The 18494-nt window shown below is 56.3% G+C and overlaps 1 protein-coding gene across 12 annotated transcripts; it reads right to left on the minus strand.

Moving 5' to 3' along the window:
• Positions 1-1163: 1163 nt before the first annotated feature.
• On the minus strand, positions 1164-10283 carry CCL17 (C-C motif chemokine ligand 17). Of its 12 annotated transcripts, none has more exons than XM_054711212.1 (4): positions 10162-10283; positions 3191-3296; positions 1889-2006; positions 1164-1437 (listed from the first exon to the last, which is right to left on the minus strand). In XM_054711212.1, the coding sequence occupies exons 2-4, from the start codon at positions 3258-3260 to the stop codon at positions 1317-1319; spliced, it is 309 nt and encodes a 102-aa protein (XP_054567187.1). In that variant the 5' UTR covers positions 3261-3296; positions 10162-10283; the 3' UTR covers positions 1164-1316. The 12 variants fall into 12 exon arrangements, with proteins under 12 accessions (XP_054567187.1, XP_054567186.1, XP_054567185.1 ...); XM_054711211.1 differs by having other exon boundaries at positions 3191-3299; XM_054711210.1 differs by lacking the exon at positions 10162-10283 and adding an exon at positions 7271-7304 and having other exon boundaries at positions 3191-3299.
• Between the last annotated feature and the right edge of the window lie 8211 nt (positions 10284-18494).

Raw genomic sequence — 18494 nt, forward strand, 5'->3', positions numbered from 1 at the left:
CCACAGAACTTCTGTTTTGGAGACTGTGCCCCGCACAGTGGGACTGGTCCTTCTAGGGAGCGGGCCGCTCTGTCTCCTTTAGAAGAGTCCTGGTTGGAGGAAGCAGGACAGAAAGCTGAACCCACAGCTCACCTCTCAGCAGGAGACCCTTCTCATTTCCGCCCTCGCAGACCTGGCGTGCCTCTTGCTCATAGTTGGGAGGGTGTGTGGGGTTGAGAGGCCTGGGTGGTTCTGTCTTACCAATAAATAGAAGTGCTCTTTGGTATTAGTGCTCAAAGCTTGCTTTTGCTTCTCCTGGTCCCGGCGGGTGGAGCTCAGTTACGGGTGTGGCTAGATTCTAGTTTGACTGCGAAGCCCCTGTGATGGGCAGAGTTCCATGACGCCCCTTAGCTCCCCACGCCCGGTGGATGCCTGCCCTTGCGTTTGAGCGGGGCCTGTGAGCATGGTGGGCCCTCACTGCTATGGCGAGGTTGCATTATGTGGCGGAAGTGAGGGGGTTTGCAGGCGTGAAGTCCCTAGGGGACCATCAGTGAAAAGGGAGGTATCCCGAGGGGCCTGGCCTGAGTGCTGGTCCTTTAGAAGAACCGGAGAACGAGGGTTTCTCTGGCCTCCAGTGCCGTGATGTGAGGTCCCGGGCAAGGGCCTGCAGGCAACTGTTGGGAGTCAAGAGCAGACCATTGAGGGTCTTGCAAAGGTTCTGCAGTGAGAGGTGGGCAAGTGGGGGTGGGGCTGCAGGAACCCCCAGGCCAGGGAGCTCCCCAGCTGGGAACGTCTGCGGAATTGGATCAGACTCTTAAGGGGAAGTGTGCTCAGCCCCTCACCGGACAAGAGGTCACAGGTGAGCACAGAGGCTGGTCTGGGAGGAGACTGGGGGACTTGGGGTCTGACAAGAGACCTGAGAGAACCCAGACAGCGCTTCCTAGAGCCCCTCCCTGCTCATGCACCGCAGAGGGGGGTCTGCTGAGCCTCTCGTCCACACCCCCTGCTCTTCCCTCAGCCCTGCCCCTGCCTAGGCCTCTCTCAGCAGGGCCTCCCTCACTGAGTGGCCAGGTCCTCTGAGCCTCAGCTCCCTTTCTGACCTGGATGGGGCAGGACCAGATGTTCTCCGAGGGCCCAGCAGTGTGGCCGCCCGGGCGGACAGACACGCTGACACAGACTGCGGAGGAAAGACTTTAATCGGGCCCTTTCATGCCTCGGTTCCAGTTGGGAAAAGGAGGGGTCCTCTTTCCTTGGACGGCGCCCACTGGACCCAGCAGCTGGGGGTTGGGGTAGCGAACACTGAGGCACCGGAAGTTTCCATATGGTGCAGGAAGAAATCAGGACTCCTGGATGCTGGGGTCATGTGACCTCATGATGCTTCGCAAGTATTTGACTGCCTTCTTCACCATGGCTTCCTTGGGGTTCGCACAGATGGACCTGCCCTGGACAGTTACAAACCTACAGCGGGAGAAGCCGGGCGTCAGGGCAGAAGGCTCCACAGCCCAGCAGCCTCGCCCTGCGCCTGCCGGACCTGCTGACGTCACACAGGTCAGTAGGAAATCTGGGGCATCAGGCTCTGCCTCAGTGACTCGGGGACTTGTCCCTTCCAGACAGCCGGGGGACCAGTGGGGGGCGGGTGGTGAGACTACATCCGCTGTGGCTGCCCATGTGACGTGGGGCTGTCCCGTCTCTCTCAGGGCCTCAGTGTTCCCATTGGTCAATGAAGAGGGGGGACCTCAGGCCTGGGCCTTGGGCCATTGCAGTGTGGGGTACAGGGGCAGGGCCTGGGTGACAGGGGACACGAAGGCCACACGCCCCTCTCTTCCTCCCAGGGGCCCTTCTGAAAGCTCCAAGTCCTCCCTCTCCCACGCTCAGCTCCCAGGATTGGGGGGGGGGGGGGGGTGCTTACACGAAGGCAGCTCTGGGACACTCCTCCGAGGTCCGGTACCACCGCACCACCCTCCGCACAGGGATGGCCCCTTTGAAGTACTCCACGCAGCACTCCCGGCCCACATGGATCCCTCGAGCTGCGAGGAAGAAGCGGGAGCAGGTGTGAGACCTGTCTGTGGGCAGGGTGCCTGTGTGTGTGTGTGTGTGTCTGTCTGTGGAGAGGAGTCTGTGTGCCTGTCTATGTGTGTGTGTCTGAGGGGTACAAGGGTGGGTCCGTGTTAGGGGTGGGGGTTGTGTGTTGATGGGGGGATCTGTGAGGGGAGCATGCAGAGGGCTTGCACGTGTCTGTGTGTGTGTCACATGCGCACATTGTGTGCCTAAGGTCTCCGTGTGGGCTTTGGGAGCTCCTGTGTGTGTGTATGTATGTGCATGTATCTGTGTGTGCTTGGGAGGGGGTGTGTGTGTGTGCATATGTCTGAGTGTGTGTACCTGTGTTTGGGGGAGTGGTGCATGCTTACTTGTATGTGAGTCTGTGTGTGCATCTGTGTGTGTGTGCACACTCAACGCCAGCTCTGAGCACGCATGGACTCGGCCAGGCTCTGGGCTGAGCCTCCCGGCACAGCTCACACGGTCCCCCAGCACACCTGAGACAGGTGCCTTCATCCCCATTGGACAGACGGTGAGACGGAGGCCAGGGGCTCAGTTCCCTCATCTCTGCACAACGACAGATATCTGACACAGCAGAGACAGGCTGGAGACGTGTGGCTTAGTTACCACCATGCCAGCGTGTTTTCTAAGAAGCCCGACCGCCCTCGACCATCGGGGCTGTAACCTGGTCTGACGCACTCGGGGCGAGGTGCTCAGCGCTTGCCTCAGGAGTGAGAACGCAGGCACAGCGGCCGAAGGTGGCCCCTGACAAGATAGCCTCCGAGGCTGCCCGCGGGCGGCAGGCCCTCGCCAGCTTGTGTCTGATCTCAGCCTTCCTTTCCCAACTGAATGTAAAAATCTCTCTCCGCATCTGGGAACCGATTCCCCTGCTTTTATCCAATTCCCTCGGGGTATGGAAGACCCATTCATTAAACATGCTGACAAATTCTTCTGAGAATTGTTCGCTTTTCACTGTTGAAACACAACTACAGCCACCGGCTCACAACCATTGGAGTGTGAGATGTGGGAGCCCTCAGCCAATCTCCTCACCTCCTCCTCACCTTCATCATTATTTTTCTCTCAACGCCTCCCCCAAATCCTATTGCTGCTGACCTCTCACCTCTTTGCAGGAAATAACACACAAGTGTGCGCATGTCCGTCCCCCCACTCTCACCTGCACGGGCGTCCTGCAGGGAAGCCCCCAGGAGGAGGGTGAGCAGGAGCAGCATCTTCCCTGGGGTCATGGTGCTGGAGCCCAGGAGAAGGTCTGCGTGTGGTCTCTGCTGGGGACAGGGTGGGAGCCCAGGGTGGAGGGGACCTATTTAGCCTCGCTGGGATCTTGCCCCGCCCATCACCTCTTCCTCCCATCCTTCCCTAACCAGTGGAGTTTGAAGAACTTGAGATGATTCTGTAGAAGTCCAGGCTTGGAATGTTTGTGGCTTTCCAGTGAACAGGGGCTCAAGTGGGGACAGAGGAGGGGTATTCATCCGGGGGCCACAGAAACATACTTCTCCTTTTGTAGATGTATTTCTTGGTTCCTCTTAGGACAGAAAAAGCTTGATCCTAGACTGGAATCGTCCTGCTTCGAACCTCCTTTGTGCACGGTGCCCTGGGAGGGGGACAGCCAGGCAGGGGCCAAGAGAGGCTGCTGAACCTGGGACCGGAGGAGCTCAGGGTGCAAAAAGGGCTCCTCTCCTGGGGGACCGGCCGGCTGCACGTGCACACGGCAGCTCCCTGCAGGGAGGACCACAGCTCCATCTTGTTCTGAGAAAGGCCCGAGGCCCAGACAACTTTGGTCGTGGCTCCTTTCCCAAGTTCAAGGTCAGGGTCTTCCCCTGAGCCACAGAAGGCCAGGGTCTGGCAGTTTCTAATCATCCTTTAGCCCAGATTTGATTTGTCTTCTTGGGAAGGCACCTTCCCCCAAATGCAGCGTCTCACCTGAGCGAGGACCCTTTCATGCCTCTGTTCCAGTTGGGAAAAGGATGGGTGCTCTTTCCTCTGGCTCCCAGCAGAGCCAAGTCTGCATGGGACAGCTGGTCAGGGTCCAGCCCTGGCCAGGCCCGGAGCAGACTTGCCAGGAACCCAATGGCCATCAGTGCACCGGGTCAGCAGAGAACAGGGCCAATCGTCTGCTTAGGGTTCCCCGGGCCAGATCATGACAGCCCCTTCATCAGGTGGGAGTCCCGCCTACCTCCAGGTGGGCAGCTCTGGACTTTGATGTTGACACTTGGGACCTAGGCCTGGCTCCACCCTGTCCCTGAGGGACTGGGGGCAGCTTGGAATGACACCGCCCCTGCAGTCACATTCCATTGCCAGAGATGATAACCTCTGGAATGACATCGCCCTGCAGTCATATTCCATTGCCAGTGGTGGTAACCCCTGGAATGACATCGCCCTGCAGTCACATTCCATTCCCAGTGATGATAACGGCAGGTGCTGACTGTGAAACCCCACTCCTGGGACCAGGTGCTCAGCTGTGAACCTGGGAGAGGAAACCATGACTCTGGACTGGACCATGGACGGGAGAGCCAGGTGCTCCTCCCCCCAGGGCACCTTGGGAGGCTGGGGCTGCTTCAGTCCCTATGGGGAGGGAGCCGCCCCGTCCATGGCAGAGCCTCCTGTGGGCAGGATCTCCTCTCCCGGCCTCGGTCTCACTGCTCACAGACCCTCCCTGGGCCTCAGTTTCACCATCTGTAGAGGGGCATTTGGGCTGTCCCAGGGGCCCCGTCACAATGGTTGCATTTCTCATCACCTGCCAGAGACCCCTAAGCTCACCCACTCCTCAAGCCACAGCCTGGGCGGTTCTTTGGCCCCTGCCCGCCTGGCTGGGCCTCGCCTCTGTCCCCCAGGCAGCCGTCCCTTTGCACGTGCAATGGAGGAGGGGGGTCCCGCCTGTGCTCTTGCTGGACACCAGCTTCCTGCACAGCAGCACCCGGCTGTCCCGCCTGCTGAAGCAGAGGGGGCCCGGCTGGGGGGGGAAGCTCCGGGCTGGAGGCAGAGCTTTGGGCCCAGAGGAAACAGGAAAGCGCAGAGGTGCGTGGGGAGGGTCTGGGTCCCACGCGGAGGCAGAGGGAGTCTGTCTGCTGATGCCGCCCTGTGGATAGAGTGTCTCCTGACCTCTCTGTTCCCCGTGGCCTCTGCCCAGCGGCTTTTGTCCACCATCTGTGGCTTCTCCACCTGCCACAGGGGTCCTTTGTGCCCGGTGCCCTGTGCTGGACAAGAGGGGGCTGTTGCGATGGAGCAGCAGTTTGTTTATGGCGAGGCCCCGGCCCTCACAGCTGGGGAAACTCCCGAATGGGTTGTGAGTCCCCCTGTTCTGCCAAAGACTCAGAACTTTTCTCTGGAAGGACCCAAATTCCCCTGTCCCTTCTGGGGAACGGGCCACGGCAGCAGGAACTGAAGTCTGCACTAGCTCGGGGCTGGTGCAGGCTGCCTGGCCGGGGAGGGAGGAGGGGCAGAGCAGCAAGAGTGCCAGTGAGCACCTGCTGTCTGCCTGGCTGGGCCGGGGCTGGGGGCGGGCAGAGGTCAGATGCAGCCCCTGCTCTTGAGGGAGTTCGAAGCTGGTGAGGCTGGAGGAGCAAGGCCTGGTCCACATAGGGACGTGCGGGTGAGATAAAGGGCCGCGAGGCCCAGCGTGGGGAGAGGATGCCACTGGACAACTTGGAAGGCTGCCTGGAGGAGGAGGCCATTGAGCTGGGCGTTGTGGGTGAAGGAGGGGCAGGCGTTCCTCACGAGCAAAGGGCTTAGCAAAGGTGGAGAGGACAGAATGTGCAGACAAACGAGGGAAACAGCGCGGAACGCTGGAGGACGAGAGCCTGGAGGTGACGCCAGGAGAGCAAGCTTCGGGAGGACAGGCGTGTCTCTGCCCACCGCCCTGTGTCCCGCTCCCAGCACGGCGCCTGGCACACAGCGGGCTTCCCATGAGGCTTGGCAGAGCGAGCACGGGACCGAAGGAGGAGGAGGTGAGGCTGAGCAGGGGCCTCGGTGGAGAAACCGCGGAGGCCAGCACACCTCTCGGCCTCCCTTGGAGACCAGGGACATTTTCGGGTGGTTTCCTCACAGGGATTAACCGGCTTACTCCTCCCGCCGTGAAACGGCTTCTAAGGGACCTTCCAGGTGGGGTCCTGGAGCCTGGGCCTGGGCTCAGAGCCGCGGTGTGGGCTCCGCGACCCGAGGTCTGGCAGGGGAACCAGGACTGCTCCCTGGAGGAGAGCTCTGTGGAGGGCTCCCGGGATGGGGAGCCCCTGGTGGGGAAAGAAGGGCACAGGCAGGGAAACAAACAGGTGCAGGCCGGTTAGAACAGTCACAGGGAACTGGGTCTGCGTGGGAGGAAGCGGCCATGGCGCTCCCTGTCTCAACACCTCTGACTGGTGGGAGTCCACACCCCCACCTCCCACCCCGCTTCAGCCTGGTCCTTTCCCCTGACAGGGAGGGAGGGGGGCTCCTGCCCCACCCTGGCTCTCCTGTGGGCTGGGCTGGGACCAGGGATGCTGCTGTCACAGCACCAAGAACTTCACCCCAGGCTGCAGAGCAGGGGGCGCACTGCTGGGGTTGCTGGGGTGGAAGCAACTTATCTTCAAAGTGCACACGACAGTGTCACTGCGATGGCAAAAGTTGTCACCCCAGGTCACGGCCGTGTCAGCCGAGGCTCCAGCGGGTGCAAGCGCTTGCCCGGGGTCTCAGGTAGCATCTGGTAAGGATCTAGTCTTTTGTCTACTCGGCTCCATCCTCTCACAGCGGAAGCTAGACTCGTCCTGCCTGCCGGGGGTGGGGGGGAGGGGGTGGGGGGCGGTGAGATGTGGAGGCCTCGAATGCTTTTACCATCCCCCAACCCCAAAACATGTCCCGCTCCCCTGTCCCAAGGGCCTGACCCGCTCACTGATGAGTCCGTTGTTCTGACTCATTGTCAGTCTGCTTGATTCCTCAAGTCAGAACCTCCAGGGTCATCCCTCAACTCCCACGTTCAATCAGCAAGACCTGCTGAGTCAGCCACCTGGATGTGTCTCAAATCCATTTGCTTCTCACCATCCACATGGCCATCCCCTCCATCTCTCCACTGGACGGGGCTCCCCACACAGCACCCGGCTTCCAGGCTTGCCCTCTAGTCTGTCCTTCTCTGAATGCCCAGCGATCTTCCCAAAACACAAATCACCGCTCTCAAAAATCCTTCAATGCCGCCCATTGTTCTCAGGATGAAGTCCAGATTCCTACCAACTTCTCCAGCCTCAACTTTTGCCCCCACACACCATCTCACTTTGCTCTAGCCATGCCAGCCTTCTTTCGGTTCCTGGAAAGTGCCAGGCTCTCAGGGACACCCAAGCCTTTGTACAGGCTGTTCCTCCTGTCTAGAACACCCTCACACCCCACTTCCTTCCGTTCCCACCCTCCTTCGGATTGCAGCGTAAACCCTCACTTCCTCCCTTCAGCCCCCACTTTCCTCTGTGTCCTCACAGGTCACAAACTTCATGCTCTTCCCATTGCATTGTGATTGTTGGTTTATTGCTGCAAACTCCTTGAAAATAGGATCTCTTTTATGTTCCAACTTGTACCTACAAGACTTAGCACCCAGTAGGTACTCAATAAAATATGTTTATTTAATGGATGCAGAGGTAGGTGATTGAGTGGATAGATGGATGGAAGGAAGGATGGAAGGAAGGAAGGAAGGAAGGAAGGAAGGAAGGAAGGAAGGATGAAAGGATGGATGGATGGATGAAAAAAAGATGGATGGGTGAATGGGTTTATGGATGATGGACAGATGGATGGAAGGAAAGATGGATGGATGGATGGATGGATGGATGGATGGATGGATGGAAGGAAGGATGGATGGATGGATGGATGAATGGATGAATGGATGGAAGGAAGGAAAGATGGATGGATGGATGGATGGATGGATGGATGGATGGAAGGAAGGATGGATGGATGGATGGATGGATGGATGGATGGATGGATGGATGGATGGAAGGAAGGAAGGATGGATGGATGGATGAATGGATGAATGGATGAATGGATGGAAAGAAGGAAAGATGGATGGATGGATGGATGGATGGATGGATGGATGGATGGAAGGAAAGATGGATGGATGGATGGATGGATGGATGGATGGATGGATGGATGGATGGAAGGAAGGAAAGATGGATGGAAGGAAAGATGGATGGGTGGATGGATGGATGGATGGATGGATGGATGGATGGGTTGATGGATGCTGGATCGATGCATGGACACTTACAAGCTTCTGAACTACAACATGAGCCCAGCTTGCATTCCAACCAGGGCTCCTTCACCCAGTACTAATTATTTTTGGTCCAGTGCGTCCCGCCAGCTCATGAGACACACCTGAGTCCTCCTGCCATGGATGAGGTAGAGGAACCCGGACAAAGCTCTCTGGCTCCACGTCCATCTAGGTCACAGCTTCCTTGTGGTTTGGCCATTTCTGCTTCCTGCCAAACCTAAACTGTTTCAGCAGTGCTTTTCCTCCAGCCTTCTTCAGACTGCAGCTTAAACCCTCACGTCCTTCTTCAGCTCCCGCTTTCCTCTTTCCTCATTCCTTCTGCATCCCCAAAGTGCATCCTCCCCTCAGTTACACTCCCACGCCTCGGCTCTTCCCATGTTCCCCTTCCCCTCTGCTGATGACGTGGTTCAGTCTCTTTGCTCTCCTTGACCCCAGCACCCCTTCCTCCTAACACCCAACATGCTGCCCTCCTAGTTCTCCTTTTACTCATGACCAAACTTCTCCAATGTGTTGTGTACACCTCCCACAACTATTTCCTCTCTGCCCACTTGTGATTTAATCCTTAGTAATGTGGTTTCTGGCCCCGAGACTCTAGGGACACCACTCTCTCTGGGTCTCGCAAACCTCGACGGCCACTCCCTGGACATGCCAACCCCTCACAAAGGGCACCGTGGGGCAGTGGTTACCAGCAGATGTTCTGGAAGCATGATCTACAGCTATGGTCCCAGTCCCTCTTCTGCCTGTTCCTGGTTGTGTGACCAAGGACAATTCTATGAACCTCACTCTCCTCGTCTGTACTTTTATTGATTTCAGAGAGGAAGGGAGAGACAGAAACATCAATGATAAGATAGAATCATTGATTGGGTGCCTCCTGCACACGCCCTACTGGGGATCGAGCCTGCAACCTGGGCATGTGCCCTGACTGGGAATCGAACCGTGACCTCCTGGTTGATAGATTGAGGCTCAACCACTGAGCCACACGGGCTGGGCCCATTTGCTTTCTTGATATCCCTCCCACAGGATTCAGAACGTGGTTCTTCCCCAGGTGAGCTCTCTGTGGTCTCTTTTCTGTACCATCCTTGAGCTCTCACTGCGGACTAGGCGGGTCTTCAGCAGTTCCATCTATGAGTCTACACTGAGTGGCCAGTTATTATGATCTCTGAATGCATAATCATCTGCTCACTCAGTGTGTGTGTGTGTGTGTGTGTGTGTGTGTGTGTGTGTGTGTGTGTGTATTAGAGGCCCGGTGCATGAATTCGTGCATGGGTGGGGGGTTCGGTCAGCCTGGCCAGGGGGAGGGAATATGGGCGGTTAACCGGCCTGCCTGCTGGTCGAACTCCTGGTCAAGGGGACAATTTTCATATTAGCCTTTTATTATATAGGATATACACTAAGTGGCCAGATTATTATGTGTTCAGAGATCATCATCATCTGGGCACTCAGTGTATATTGTCCTCACTACAGGCCTAGGCAGTGAGAACTATCAGCCACAGTTTACAGATGAGAAAACGGGACCAACCACAGTGGTTAAGAAATCATCCCAAGGACACACGGAGCTGCCAAGTGCCAGAAGGCTGCCTGGAGCTCTGTCCTGGGGTTTGTTTTCTCCTGGAGCAACCCTCTCACCCTCTCTGACGTCATCCACGCAGGCCTTTGGCCTTGGGATGGACTCTCCGTACATCTCTGTCCTCAGCCTCGACTAGTGACTGATCAAACACACCCTCCTGGCCTGTACTGGTCGATGCCTTAGGTCTCGCTACCTTGGGGTCCGGACAGCTCTGTGCAGACTGTGGGCTACTGAGGAGTAGAAATCTGTCCCCTCATGGTTAACTCAGCCCCAAGGACAAAAAAGGCAAGACCCAGTTTCGTCTCAACCAACTTCCCCTTTTTCAGTTCAGGCCGGCGTCATTCCTCACCTCCGCATCTGCCCCACTGGTCTGGGACGTTGTCCTTACTCATTCCTCGCCTCCAGCCCCCACAGCACATCAGGCCCAGACTGTGCTCAGTGATGTCTTGGGGTGATGCTCAGCTTCCTCACTTCCCCCTCATTCTCAGTGGCTCAGCCCAAATCCTTCACAGTTCCCCTAACTTTGCTCTGCCCTGGTTCCTCCTGACCCTGTCAGCCTGTATGCCCGTGTCTTATAGGTCTTTCTCAAGGGCTGCTCTCACAGCATACAGCCCTCTTTACGAACCATCAATGGCTCCCTGCTTCCCTCCCCCTCCACTTGAAACTCATCAGGCCCATCTTTAAGCCCTGCTATGACTCTGGTCCATTCCCCCTATTCGTCTCATCTTGCAGCTCCCCAAAGTTCAACTTCCGCGAGGGTCAGTGTGGTCCCCGACTAGTGACTTGCTTTGCTGGTCCTGTCCTCCTCTTTTCTGGACTAGCCACCCCTAGAACCAAATTCTATCCATGGCTCGTATATGACATGCCATAGAAGGTTAAGGCAGGGGTCACTGCTAGGCCAGGGGCCAGGAGCAGACCCTCAGTCAGGTAACCAACTGGGTGTGAATTTAGCTCTGTCATCAGTGAGCTGTGAGACTCCAAGCAAGTCACTTCTCTCCAAGCCTCAGTTTCCACATCTGCAAAATGGAAGTAACAATCATAACTACACTAGAAGGCTTCAGTTGGTGCTGCCTTAGTGCATATGTGTGGCAGATAGTCCATGTTCCTGACTTTAAATGGCATCTCTATGCCAATGACTCCCAAATTTCTCTCACCAACTGCCTACTCAACGCGTTGAACAGGCGTCACCCACCCACCAAGTCTGAAGCTGGATTTCGGATTCCCTCCACCCCCACACCAGCTCCTCCCCAGTTCTTTACCAGCTCCTTCCTTCCAGTTGCTCGAGCCAGAAACCAGGGTGCCATCTTGATGCCTCTTTCTCTCACCCCCACTTCCCATCTGCCTTCAGCACCCATCCAGAGCCCATCCTCTCTCCCCTCCGCTGCCTCCCGGCAGTCTCCTGCCTCCATCCTTGCCCCTGCAATCTCTTCTCGGCGCAGTGGCCACAGGGAACTGGAGTGTGCTCTGTTCATAACACCCCATGGCTCTCCGTCGCACTCAGAGGAAATGCCAAAGACCCTACAGTGGCCTGGAGACCCTATATGCTCGGCCCCCGCCCCTTCCCTTCCTGCTTCGCCTGGGCCACTCTGGCCTCCTCACTGGGCCTCAACCACCCAGGCACACGCTCACCTTCGGATGCTCGCACAGACTGTCCTTTCAGCCTAGAATGTTCTTCCCCTGGGCACTGTGTGACTCACTTTTTCACCTCCTGCAAATCTTTGCTTAAATGTCACCTTTCAATAGAACCCATCCTATTTAAGATCGCAACCTCCCCACCTCTTCCTCCGCCCTAGTTTTTCTTTTCTTGCTGTAATACCTACCACTCGTTCCTGTATTTGCTTATTCTGTCTGCACGGAATGTAGCTCCATGGGACAGAGGCCTTTGTCCCTTCCGTTCACTGAAGCATATTCCCTGGCGCATGGCCGACCCTCCATTCCTGCGTGTTGGTTCCGTGAGTGGGTGCATCAATGGCTGGCGTTGCTCCTGAAGCCGAGTCCGTAAACTCCTCATTGAGCCTCATTCTTACCTGGCGCTTGTCTCCATCCCTCTCGAGCCTGGGCTTCCGGACTCCATCTGGGCTCCCACTCCAGCCCCGCGAAGCAGGTCCTTTCACCCACCGCTGGAGTCCAACTCTTTCCTGGGCCGTTTGCTCCAAGTTATTTCACCGGCAGGTCTTCGGCCTCCCACCCACTGGGACAATTCGGGCTGCACTGCCGAGTGACCGAGTGACCGAGTGACCGATTCAAGGCTCATCCCTCAGGCTGCAAAGCAGACCCTTCCAGTAGAAGTCAGAAGTCCGCAGCAGCCTGCCTGGGGGGTGGGGGGTGGGGTCCTTCCTGCTACCGAACCCTCTGTGCTCCCAGGAAGGTGTTTTCAGCACCAGGGTCAGCGCTAAGAGCCTGGCCCCGGGAAAGGAGACTCTGGCACCCTTTCTAAGGAGCCTGTGGATCTGGCCCTTTTGAAGGCTTGGGGATCCCCCGCCCCATTCCCGTCCAACCTCAGCCACTGCAGAAAAGCCAGCAAGGAAAGGGCCGTCAGCATTTGGCGACTTAACATGTGGTGCAGTCCTACCAAGATCATGGCTCTCCCAGGGGCGCTGAGGGTGCAGGCTGCCGCTGAGCAGGGTCCATCTAGACTGGGGAAGCAGGGGCCTCCGGAGGAGACTCAGGCCCCCACCGTTTCTAGTGAGAAGCAGGCATGTCAGTAGCCTCTCGGCCAGGGCCAGTCGGGCTGTGGCTTGTCCTTCCACACGCTGGGCCTTCCCCCTCAGCCCACGGGCTTACCCCAGGGTCCTCCCTCCCTCCTGCCCTGCCCGCCTCCTTTCAGATCTCCTAACTCCTTGCTTTTTTATTTTTTAAGTGAAACTAAAGCTGTCTAATCCAGCTCCACCGATGATTTGGTGTTTTCATTGGGATCGCTTTGAATGTACAGATTTACTTAGGGAGCTGGTCGCCTTTCCCCTCCATTTTCTATCTGCTCCTTGGAGTCTTTCTCACCATCCAATCCCTCCTCTCCCAGCCAGCGCCTCCTCCTTCCTGCCCTCCCCAGGGGCCGCAGTCTGGGGAGGGGGTGCTGGGCTCTCTGCGTTGTCTCCGGTTGGGTTCATGAAGGATGTGCTCCCGAGGGAGATGGGTATGGAGTGGGAGCGTGAGGGCGGGGAAGGGATGGGAGCCGGGCAAAGGTGTGACTTCGGGCAACGTCCCAGGAGGTAGCTTCTGCTGACCACATGGGGGCGCCCGAGTTCAAGTGAGACGTGAAAGCAGCTGACGGGAGTGGGGCTCTGCCTGGGGCACCAGCATTGTTATTCACATCGCGTACCACCACCAGGGGGAGAGGTAACTACGGCCCACTGAGGTCCCTCCTCATCCACCCTCCGCGGACTAATGGAAACTGAACTAACTGGGCATCCATTAGCCCCATGCGTTTCTTCATAGCTTACTAACAAATGCATGTATGTCCTTAAACATATATAGCAGTGTTCATGCGTGTTTTTAAGCCTTATATTAATACTAGAGGCTCGATGCACAAAATTCGTGCAAGGGGCTCGGCCCTCATAGCCGGGGCTTCGTCTGGAAGGTCATCCAGAAGGACTTCCGGAAGGATGTCCGGTCTAATTAGCATAGTATGCTTTTATTATTATAGACTATCCTACTGTGTCTGAACTTCCACATCCAGCCGTGTTGAACTTGAGAGTCATGTGTGTTGACAGGTGCCCATGTATTTCTTTTCTTTTCACCATGGTGAGCTATTCCATACAATACTATCTTACCTTATAATAGACAAATATGCAAATTGACCGCACCTTCGCTACGCCCAAAGCCACGCCCACCAACCAAGCCACGCCCACCAGGAAACCATTGCAGGGATGTTGGGGTGTGGCGGAGCCCAAGGCCGGGAAAGCCGCCTGAGGCTTTCCCGGCCTTGGGCGCCAGCGGGGAGCCTGCGCTGATCGCGGGGTCGGCTCCTGCGATCGGGTCGCAGGGACGCTGGGTGCAGCCGAGCCCAAGGCCACCACCCAGGGCCAAGCCCGGACCCTGAAAGAAGGCAGAAGGCGGTGGCCACAGCCAAGGCCTGGGTCCCCGGTGCCGGCAGAAAACTGGTGCAGGCAGCCAGGTGAATGAAGGTCTATTGCACGAATCTTCGTGCAAACGGGCTACTAGTTGATTATATAGTTATAATAACGATATAATTATATAATATGCACCTATATAATGTAATTATGCCACAATTAACAGAAAAGAATGGGGTCTCTGGAGTTGGACTGCCTGCTGACTTAGTCACTTACTAGCTCTGTGACTTTGGGTTAAAATATCTCATCTCTCTGTGTGTCAGGACTTCTACCTGGAATATAGGACTCGGATTAGCAGGGCTTATCTTACAGCGAGGGCTGAAATTAAATGAGAAAATTCTTTCAAAGTCTCACAGGGGTGTGTGAGGGGGACTGCGAGCTTCGCAGGGAGCGGACACTGTCCCCAGAGCACTTGGCCCAGTGCAGGCTTCCTGCGGGTCCAGGCCGGGTCTGGGAGCAACTTTTTGACCAGGCTGTGATGGTGGAGGGTCAGAGGGGTTCAGAGGTGACGTGGACACACCTGTACAATGGCCACCTTTAGTCTCTGACAGCCCGTGGAGGTAGGTAAGTATTTTTCACCAGGATGTGCCTTGGAATGCAGGTCCCCACATGGACAGGCGGGCTTCCCGTAAGTCAGAAAGCCATGGGAGACAGACGCCAGGTCAGCCCGTGCCAATGGGCACAGTGGCTTTTCCCCTCTTGGACTCCTCCCGGGACACGTGGTGGTCACGGGGCACAAAGGGGAACGAGAGACAGATGGCTGCCCTCGCGGGTCTCACGGAAGCAGTGAAACAAGCAGGTAGAGCTGAGCGGCCTGAGGGCTTTGCTGGCACAGAGCGGGTGAGTCTCCACAGCAGAGAATCTTCACTAGACTAAGAAGTCAGGGAAGGCCTCCCGGAGGAAGCGACCTCTCAGCTGGTGAGTAGGGGTTGGCCAGGAGAACAGTAAAGGGAGACGTTATTCCAACAGGGAACAGCTCGTACAATGGCTCAGAGGTGGAGAGAGAAGGTTGACTTGAGAATATAAGAAAATGTGTGGCCAGAAGTGGTGGGGAGTGAGAACAGGGGGACCAGCATCCTGAGAAACAAGGGGGAGCCAGAGGACCCACGGAAATCCTCCAGGAGAGCGACAGAAAGTGCACGTGTATTCCTGTGCCCACGGGCCCAGGCTCCGGTCAGGCTTCTGGGCTTCGGGGTGAAGGAAGGACTGGCTGGTCCAGATCAGCCGGCAAACGCCGGTGCTCGGACTGCCAACACCCCCGGTTCACTTCCTTGTCTGCTCAGGTGAGCAGCAGCGCATCTGAGCCCTTGGAACGCCTGAATGGCAACGTGGTTCAGAGAAACTACCAAGCGTTTCTTCTTTCCAACCCATTCAGTGAGAAGTCCAAGTCAGCCCACAGACAGCTGGCCAAGCTAAGGCTGACCTCGATTCTGTCTGCAAAGAGAGCGAAGGCAGAGGGCCCAGCTGCATGATGGGAAGCCATGTCTCCAGGTGCGGAATGTTCCCGAGCCTTTATCAGCACTGCAGGCCCTGGTGAGTCATTGCTACGGCGTCCAGGAAACAACACGCGTTTTCTTCTGGCGGCCCGTCCGTCAGGACAGGCGAGGTCATGCTCACCTCGGATTCTTGATGGCTTGAAACCACAAGGTTGGTTGCGTCCACAGAGATTAGCTGAGGCTCTTTCCATGGCTGGAGGCCGGAGTCACATTCACCGGGGAACTCTAGATCAGGGGTCCTCAAACTTTTTAAACAGGGGGCCAGTTCACTGTCCCTCAGACCGTTGGAGGGCCGGACTATAGTTTTTTTTAAAAAACAACAACAACTATGAAAAAATTCCTATGCACACGGCACATATCTTATTTTGAAGTAAAAAAACAAAACAGCAAAAACACCGGCAGTCCGGATAAATGGCCTCGGTGGGCCGCATGTGGCCCGCGGGCCGTAGGGTGAGGAGCCTGCTCCAGATGAGGGTGCCGCCATTTTCTGGCATGTGGCCAGGGTCTCAATTAAAGGTTGGAGCCTGACTACCAGTCTCCTGGGATCGGAAAACTCACAAACTTTCCTTTCTGTCCACGTCTAAGAGTCAGACGTCTTGCTGGTCTGGTTTTAATGAACCGGGACTCGTGAGTTTTGACCTTGCCAAGTTCAAAAGCAATTTAGAAGGAAAAGTTACATCAACTTGAACAGCAACTGTTAGCTCTTAGGAGAAAAAAATATACAAATTATTCTTATCTGCCTAACGACACTATGACATGTTTTCACGCTACTTTACGGAAAACGAAGAGGACTGCATTTCTTTATAGAAGTCCTATAATTTTATAGTCTTGTTTGGATACCCAGTAACAAAAGCCAATGGGACTACGATGTTTCAAACCCTCTGGAAATAACTATTGCACAATCGGAGGTTCATTTACCCAGAGCTCACTAGCGACATGTCCTTTTTCTAAGTGTTTAGCAAGGATTATCTCATGACATCCTCCCCCAGGGGGTAAGCTGTTACTATTCCCATTCTACAGAGGTGAAGACTGAGGCCCAGAGGGGTAAGCAACTTGCCCAAAGCCACACAGCCAGACAGCCCCAGGCTATCTTCCCTTCCTGTTTGCTGAAAAGCAGGATACTTGCTACAAACAAGTCTAGTCTGTCCTCTGGGGGCCGCAGATCCCTTGTAGGTAGGAGCGGGCCTCTTCCAAACCACGCCCGCTCGGAATTTTCCCAGCCTCAGAGGCAGCACCTCCCCTCCCCCCGGGTGAGTCTGGCTGCTGACGCTTGCAGGAAACGCCAGCCCGGCACCAGATCTTTCCTCAAACCCCAGCAGCCGACAGTCTCCAAGAAAGCACGTGACCGAGCAGAAGCGAATGAGGCCTGTGTTCTCCAACACCCGGGACAACAAGGCATGTGCGCACGCACACACACACACACACGTGCACACACATGCACACACACGCACACGCACACACACGCACACACGCACAGACATACACACACGCACACACATACATGCACACACACATGCACACACACACACGCACACGCACACACATGCACACACGCACAGACATACACACACACACATACACACACGCACACGCACGCACGCACGCACACATGCGCGCGCACACACACACACATACACACACACATACACACACACACCGTGGCTCCCAGCACCTATTATCCAGCTTCATGCTGGAAATTCCCGGCTATTCATTTCTTTGTTTTTATTCTGTCTGGCCTCACCCTTTCTGGGGAATGTCCACAGAACACGAGGGTGGGGTGGGGTGGGGGGAGGTGCTAATGGCAAAGGGCAGAGAATGAAAAGGCTGCAGGGAGCTGCTGCTTAAGGGACTCACCGTGGGCAGGTGGGAGTGGGTGGCCTGGGGCGGGGGCTCTACCCCCTTGGCTAGGCACCCGTCTCCTGATGTGGAGGGCAGTGCAGGGCGGAGGCAGGGAGAGAGAAGAGGGAAATGGTGGGGACGGAGGCAATAGCTGGAAGGTGCAGATTCCCAGCCCGCCCCGTCCTGGAGTCTGAGTGCAGTAGGTCTGAAATGGGACTCAGTGCTTTTTTTTAAATATATTTTTACTGGTTTCCGAGAGGAAAGGAGAGGAAGAGAGAGAGGGGTCTGTACTGGGAGGGATCAGTGGCTCACACTTTCAGAAACAGGGATGAAGATTCCGGTTCTGGAGGAAGACTCGGGTCATTGTCGTGGGAGAAAAACATGCCCCTCTTTCCCCGTTGCTAGTGGGAGCCGCTGGGAGCCGCCTTCCCGGAGGCCCCGTGGAGGACGAGATTGGGAGAAAGCTGTATTTCCGTGGACGGACGCCCCTGGGTTTCCAAAGCCCCATTCCCCTGGTCCCGTCCGAGAAGTGCCACCGGGGCTTCAGTGAAGCACGCCAGGGCCCAGTTTCCTTTCCGCGTGGAGCCGGGGCCCGTTAGTGCGTGGTGTGTGGGGTCCGGATGGCCGTGGGCCGTGTGGGCAAATGCAGGGAAGCAGGAGCAACAGAGCTCCCAGGAGAGCCAACGCCTTTGTGTGGGGGCTGAGGACTGGGGCTTGCCGTGGCCTCTGTTCCCGGTGACTGACAGGAAGCCCTATGCCACCCCAACTTTCCTGGGCATGTGTTCATCTCCCCTCTGCCCGGTCCCCTCCCCGCCAGGGACGTGCCTGTGATGTCTGGCCTTCCCTCCGCTGCTCTCCTATCATTAATCACTAGCTAAGGATCATGGTGTCAATATCCTAGCTCAGCTGCCGACAGGCTGTGCGGCCTTGGGGCAAGGTGCACATCTCTGCAGAGCTTCACTTTAGTCATCGGTAAGGTGGGGACCCTCAGGCAAAAAGGATTTAGCACAGCCCAACCGGTGTGGGCTGGGGGTTGACCTATGAACCAGGAGGTCATGGTTCGATTTCCGGTCAGGGCAGGTGCCCAGGTTGTGGGCTCGATCCCCAGTAGAGGGCGTGCAGGAGGCAGCCGATCAATGATTCTCTCTCACCATTGATGTTTCTATCTTTCCCTCTCCTTTCCACTCAGAAATCAATAAAAAAATATATTAAAAAAAAGAATTTAGGACATTGGCTGGCCCATGGTAAACAGGAAACAAACAATGGCTATTGTTATT

The sequence above is a fragment of the Eptesicus fuscus genome, chromosome 21 (genome assembly GCF_027574615.1).
Source record: "Eptesicus fuscus isolate TK198812 chromosome 21, DD_ASM_mEF_20220401, whole genome shotgun sequence".
Taxonomy (NCBI): Eukaryota; Metazoa; Chordata; class Mammalia; order Chiroptera; family Vespertilionidae; genus Eptesicus; species Eptesicus fuscus.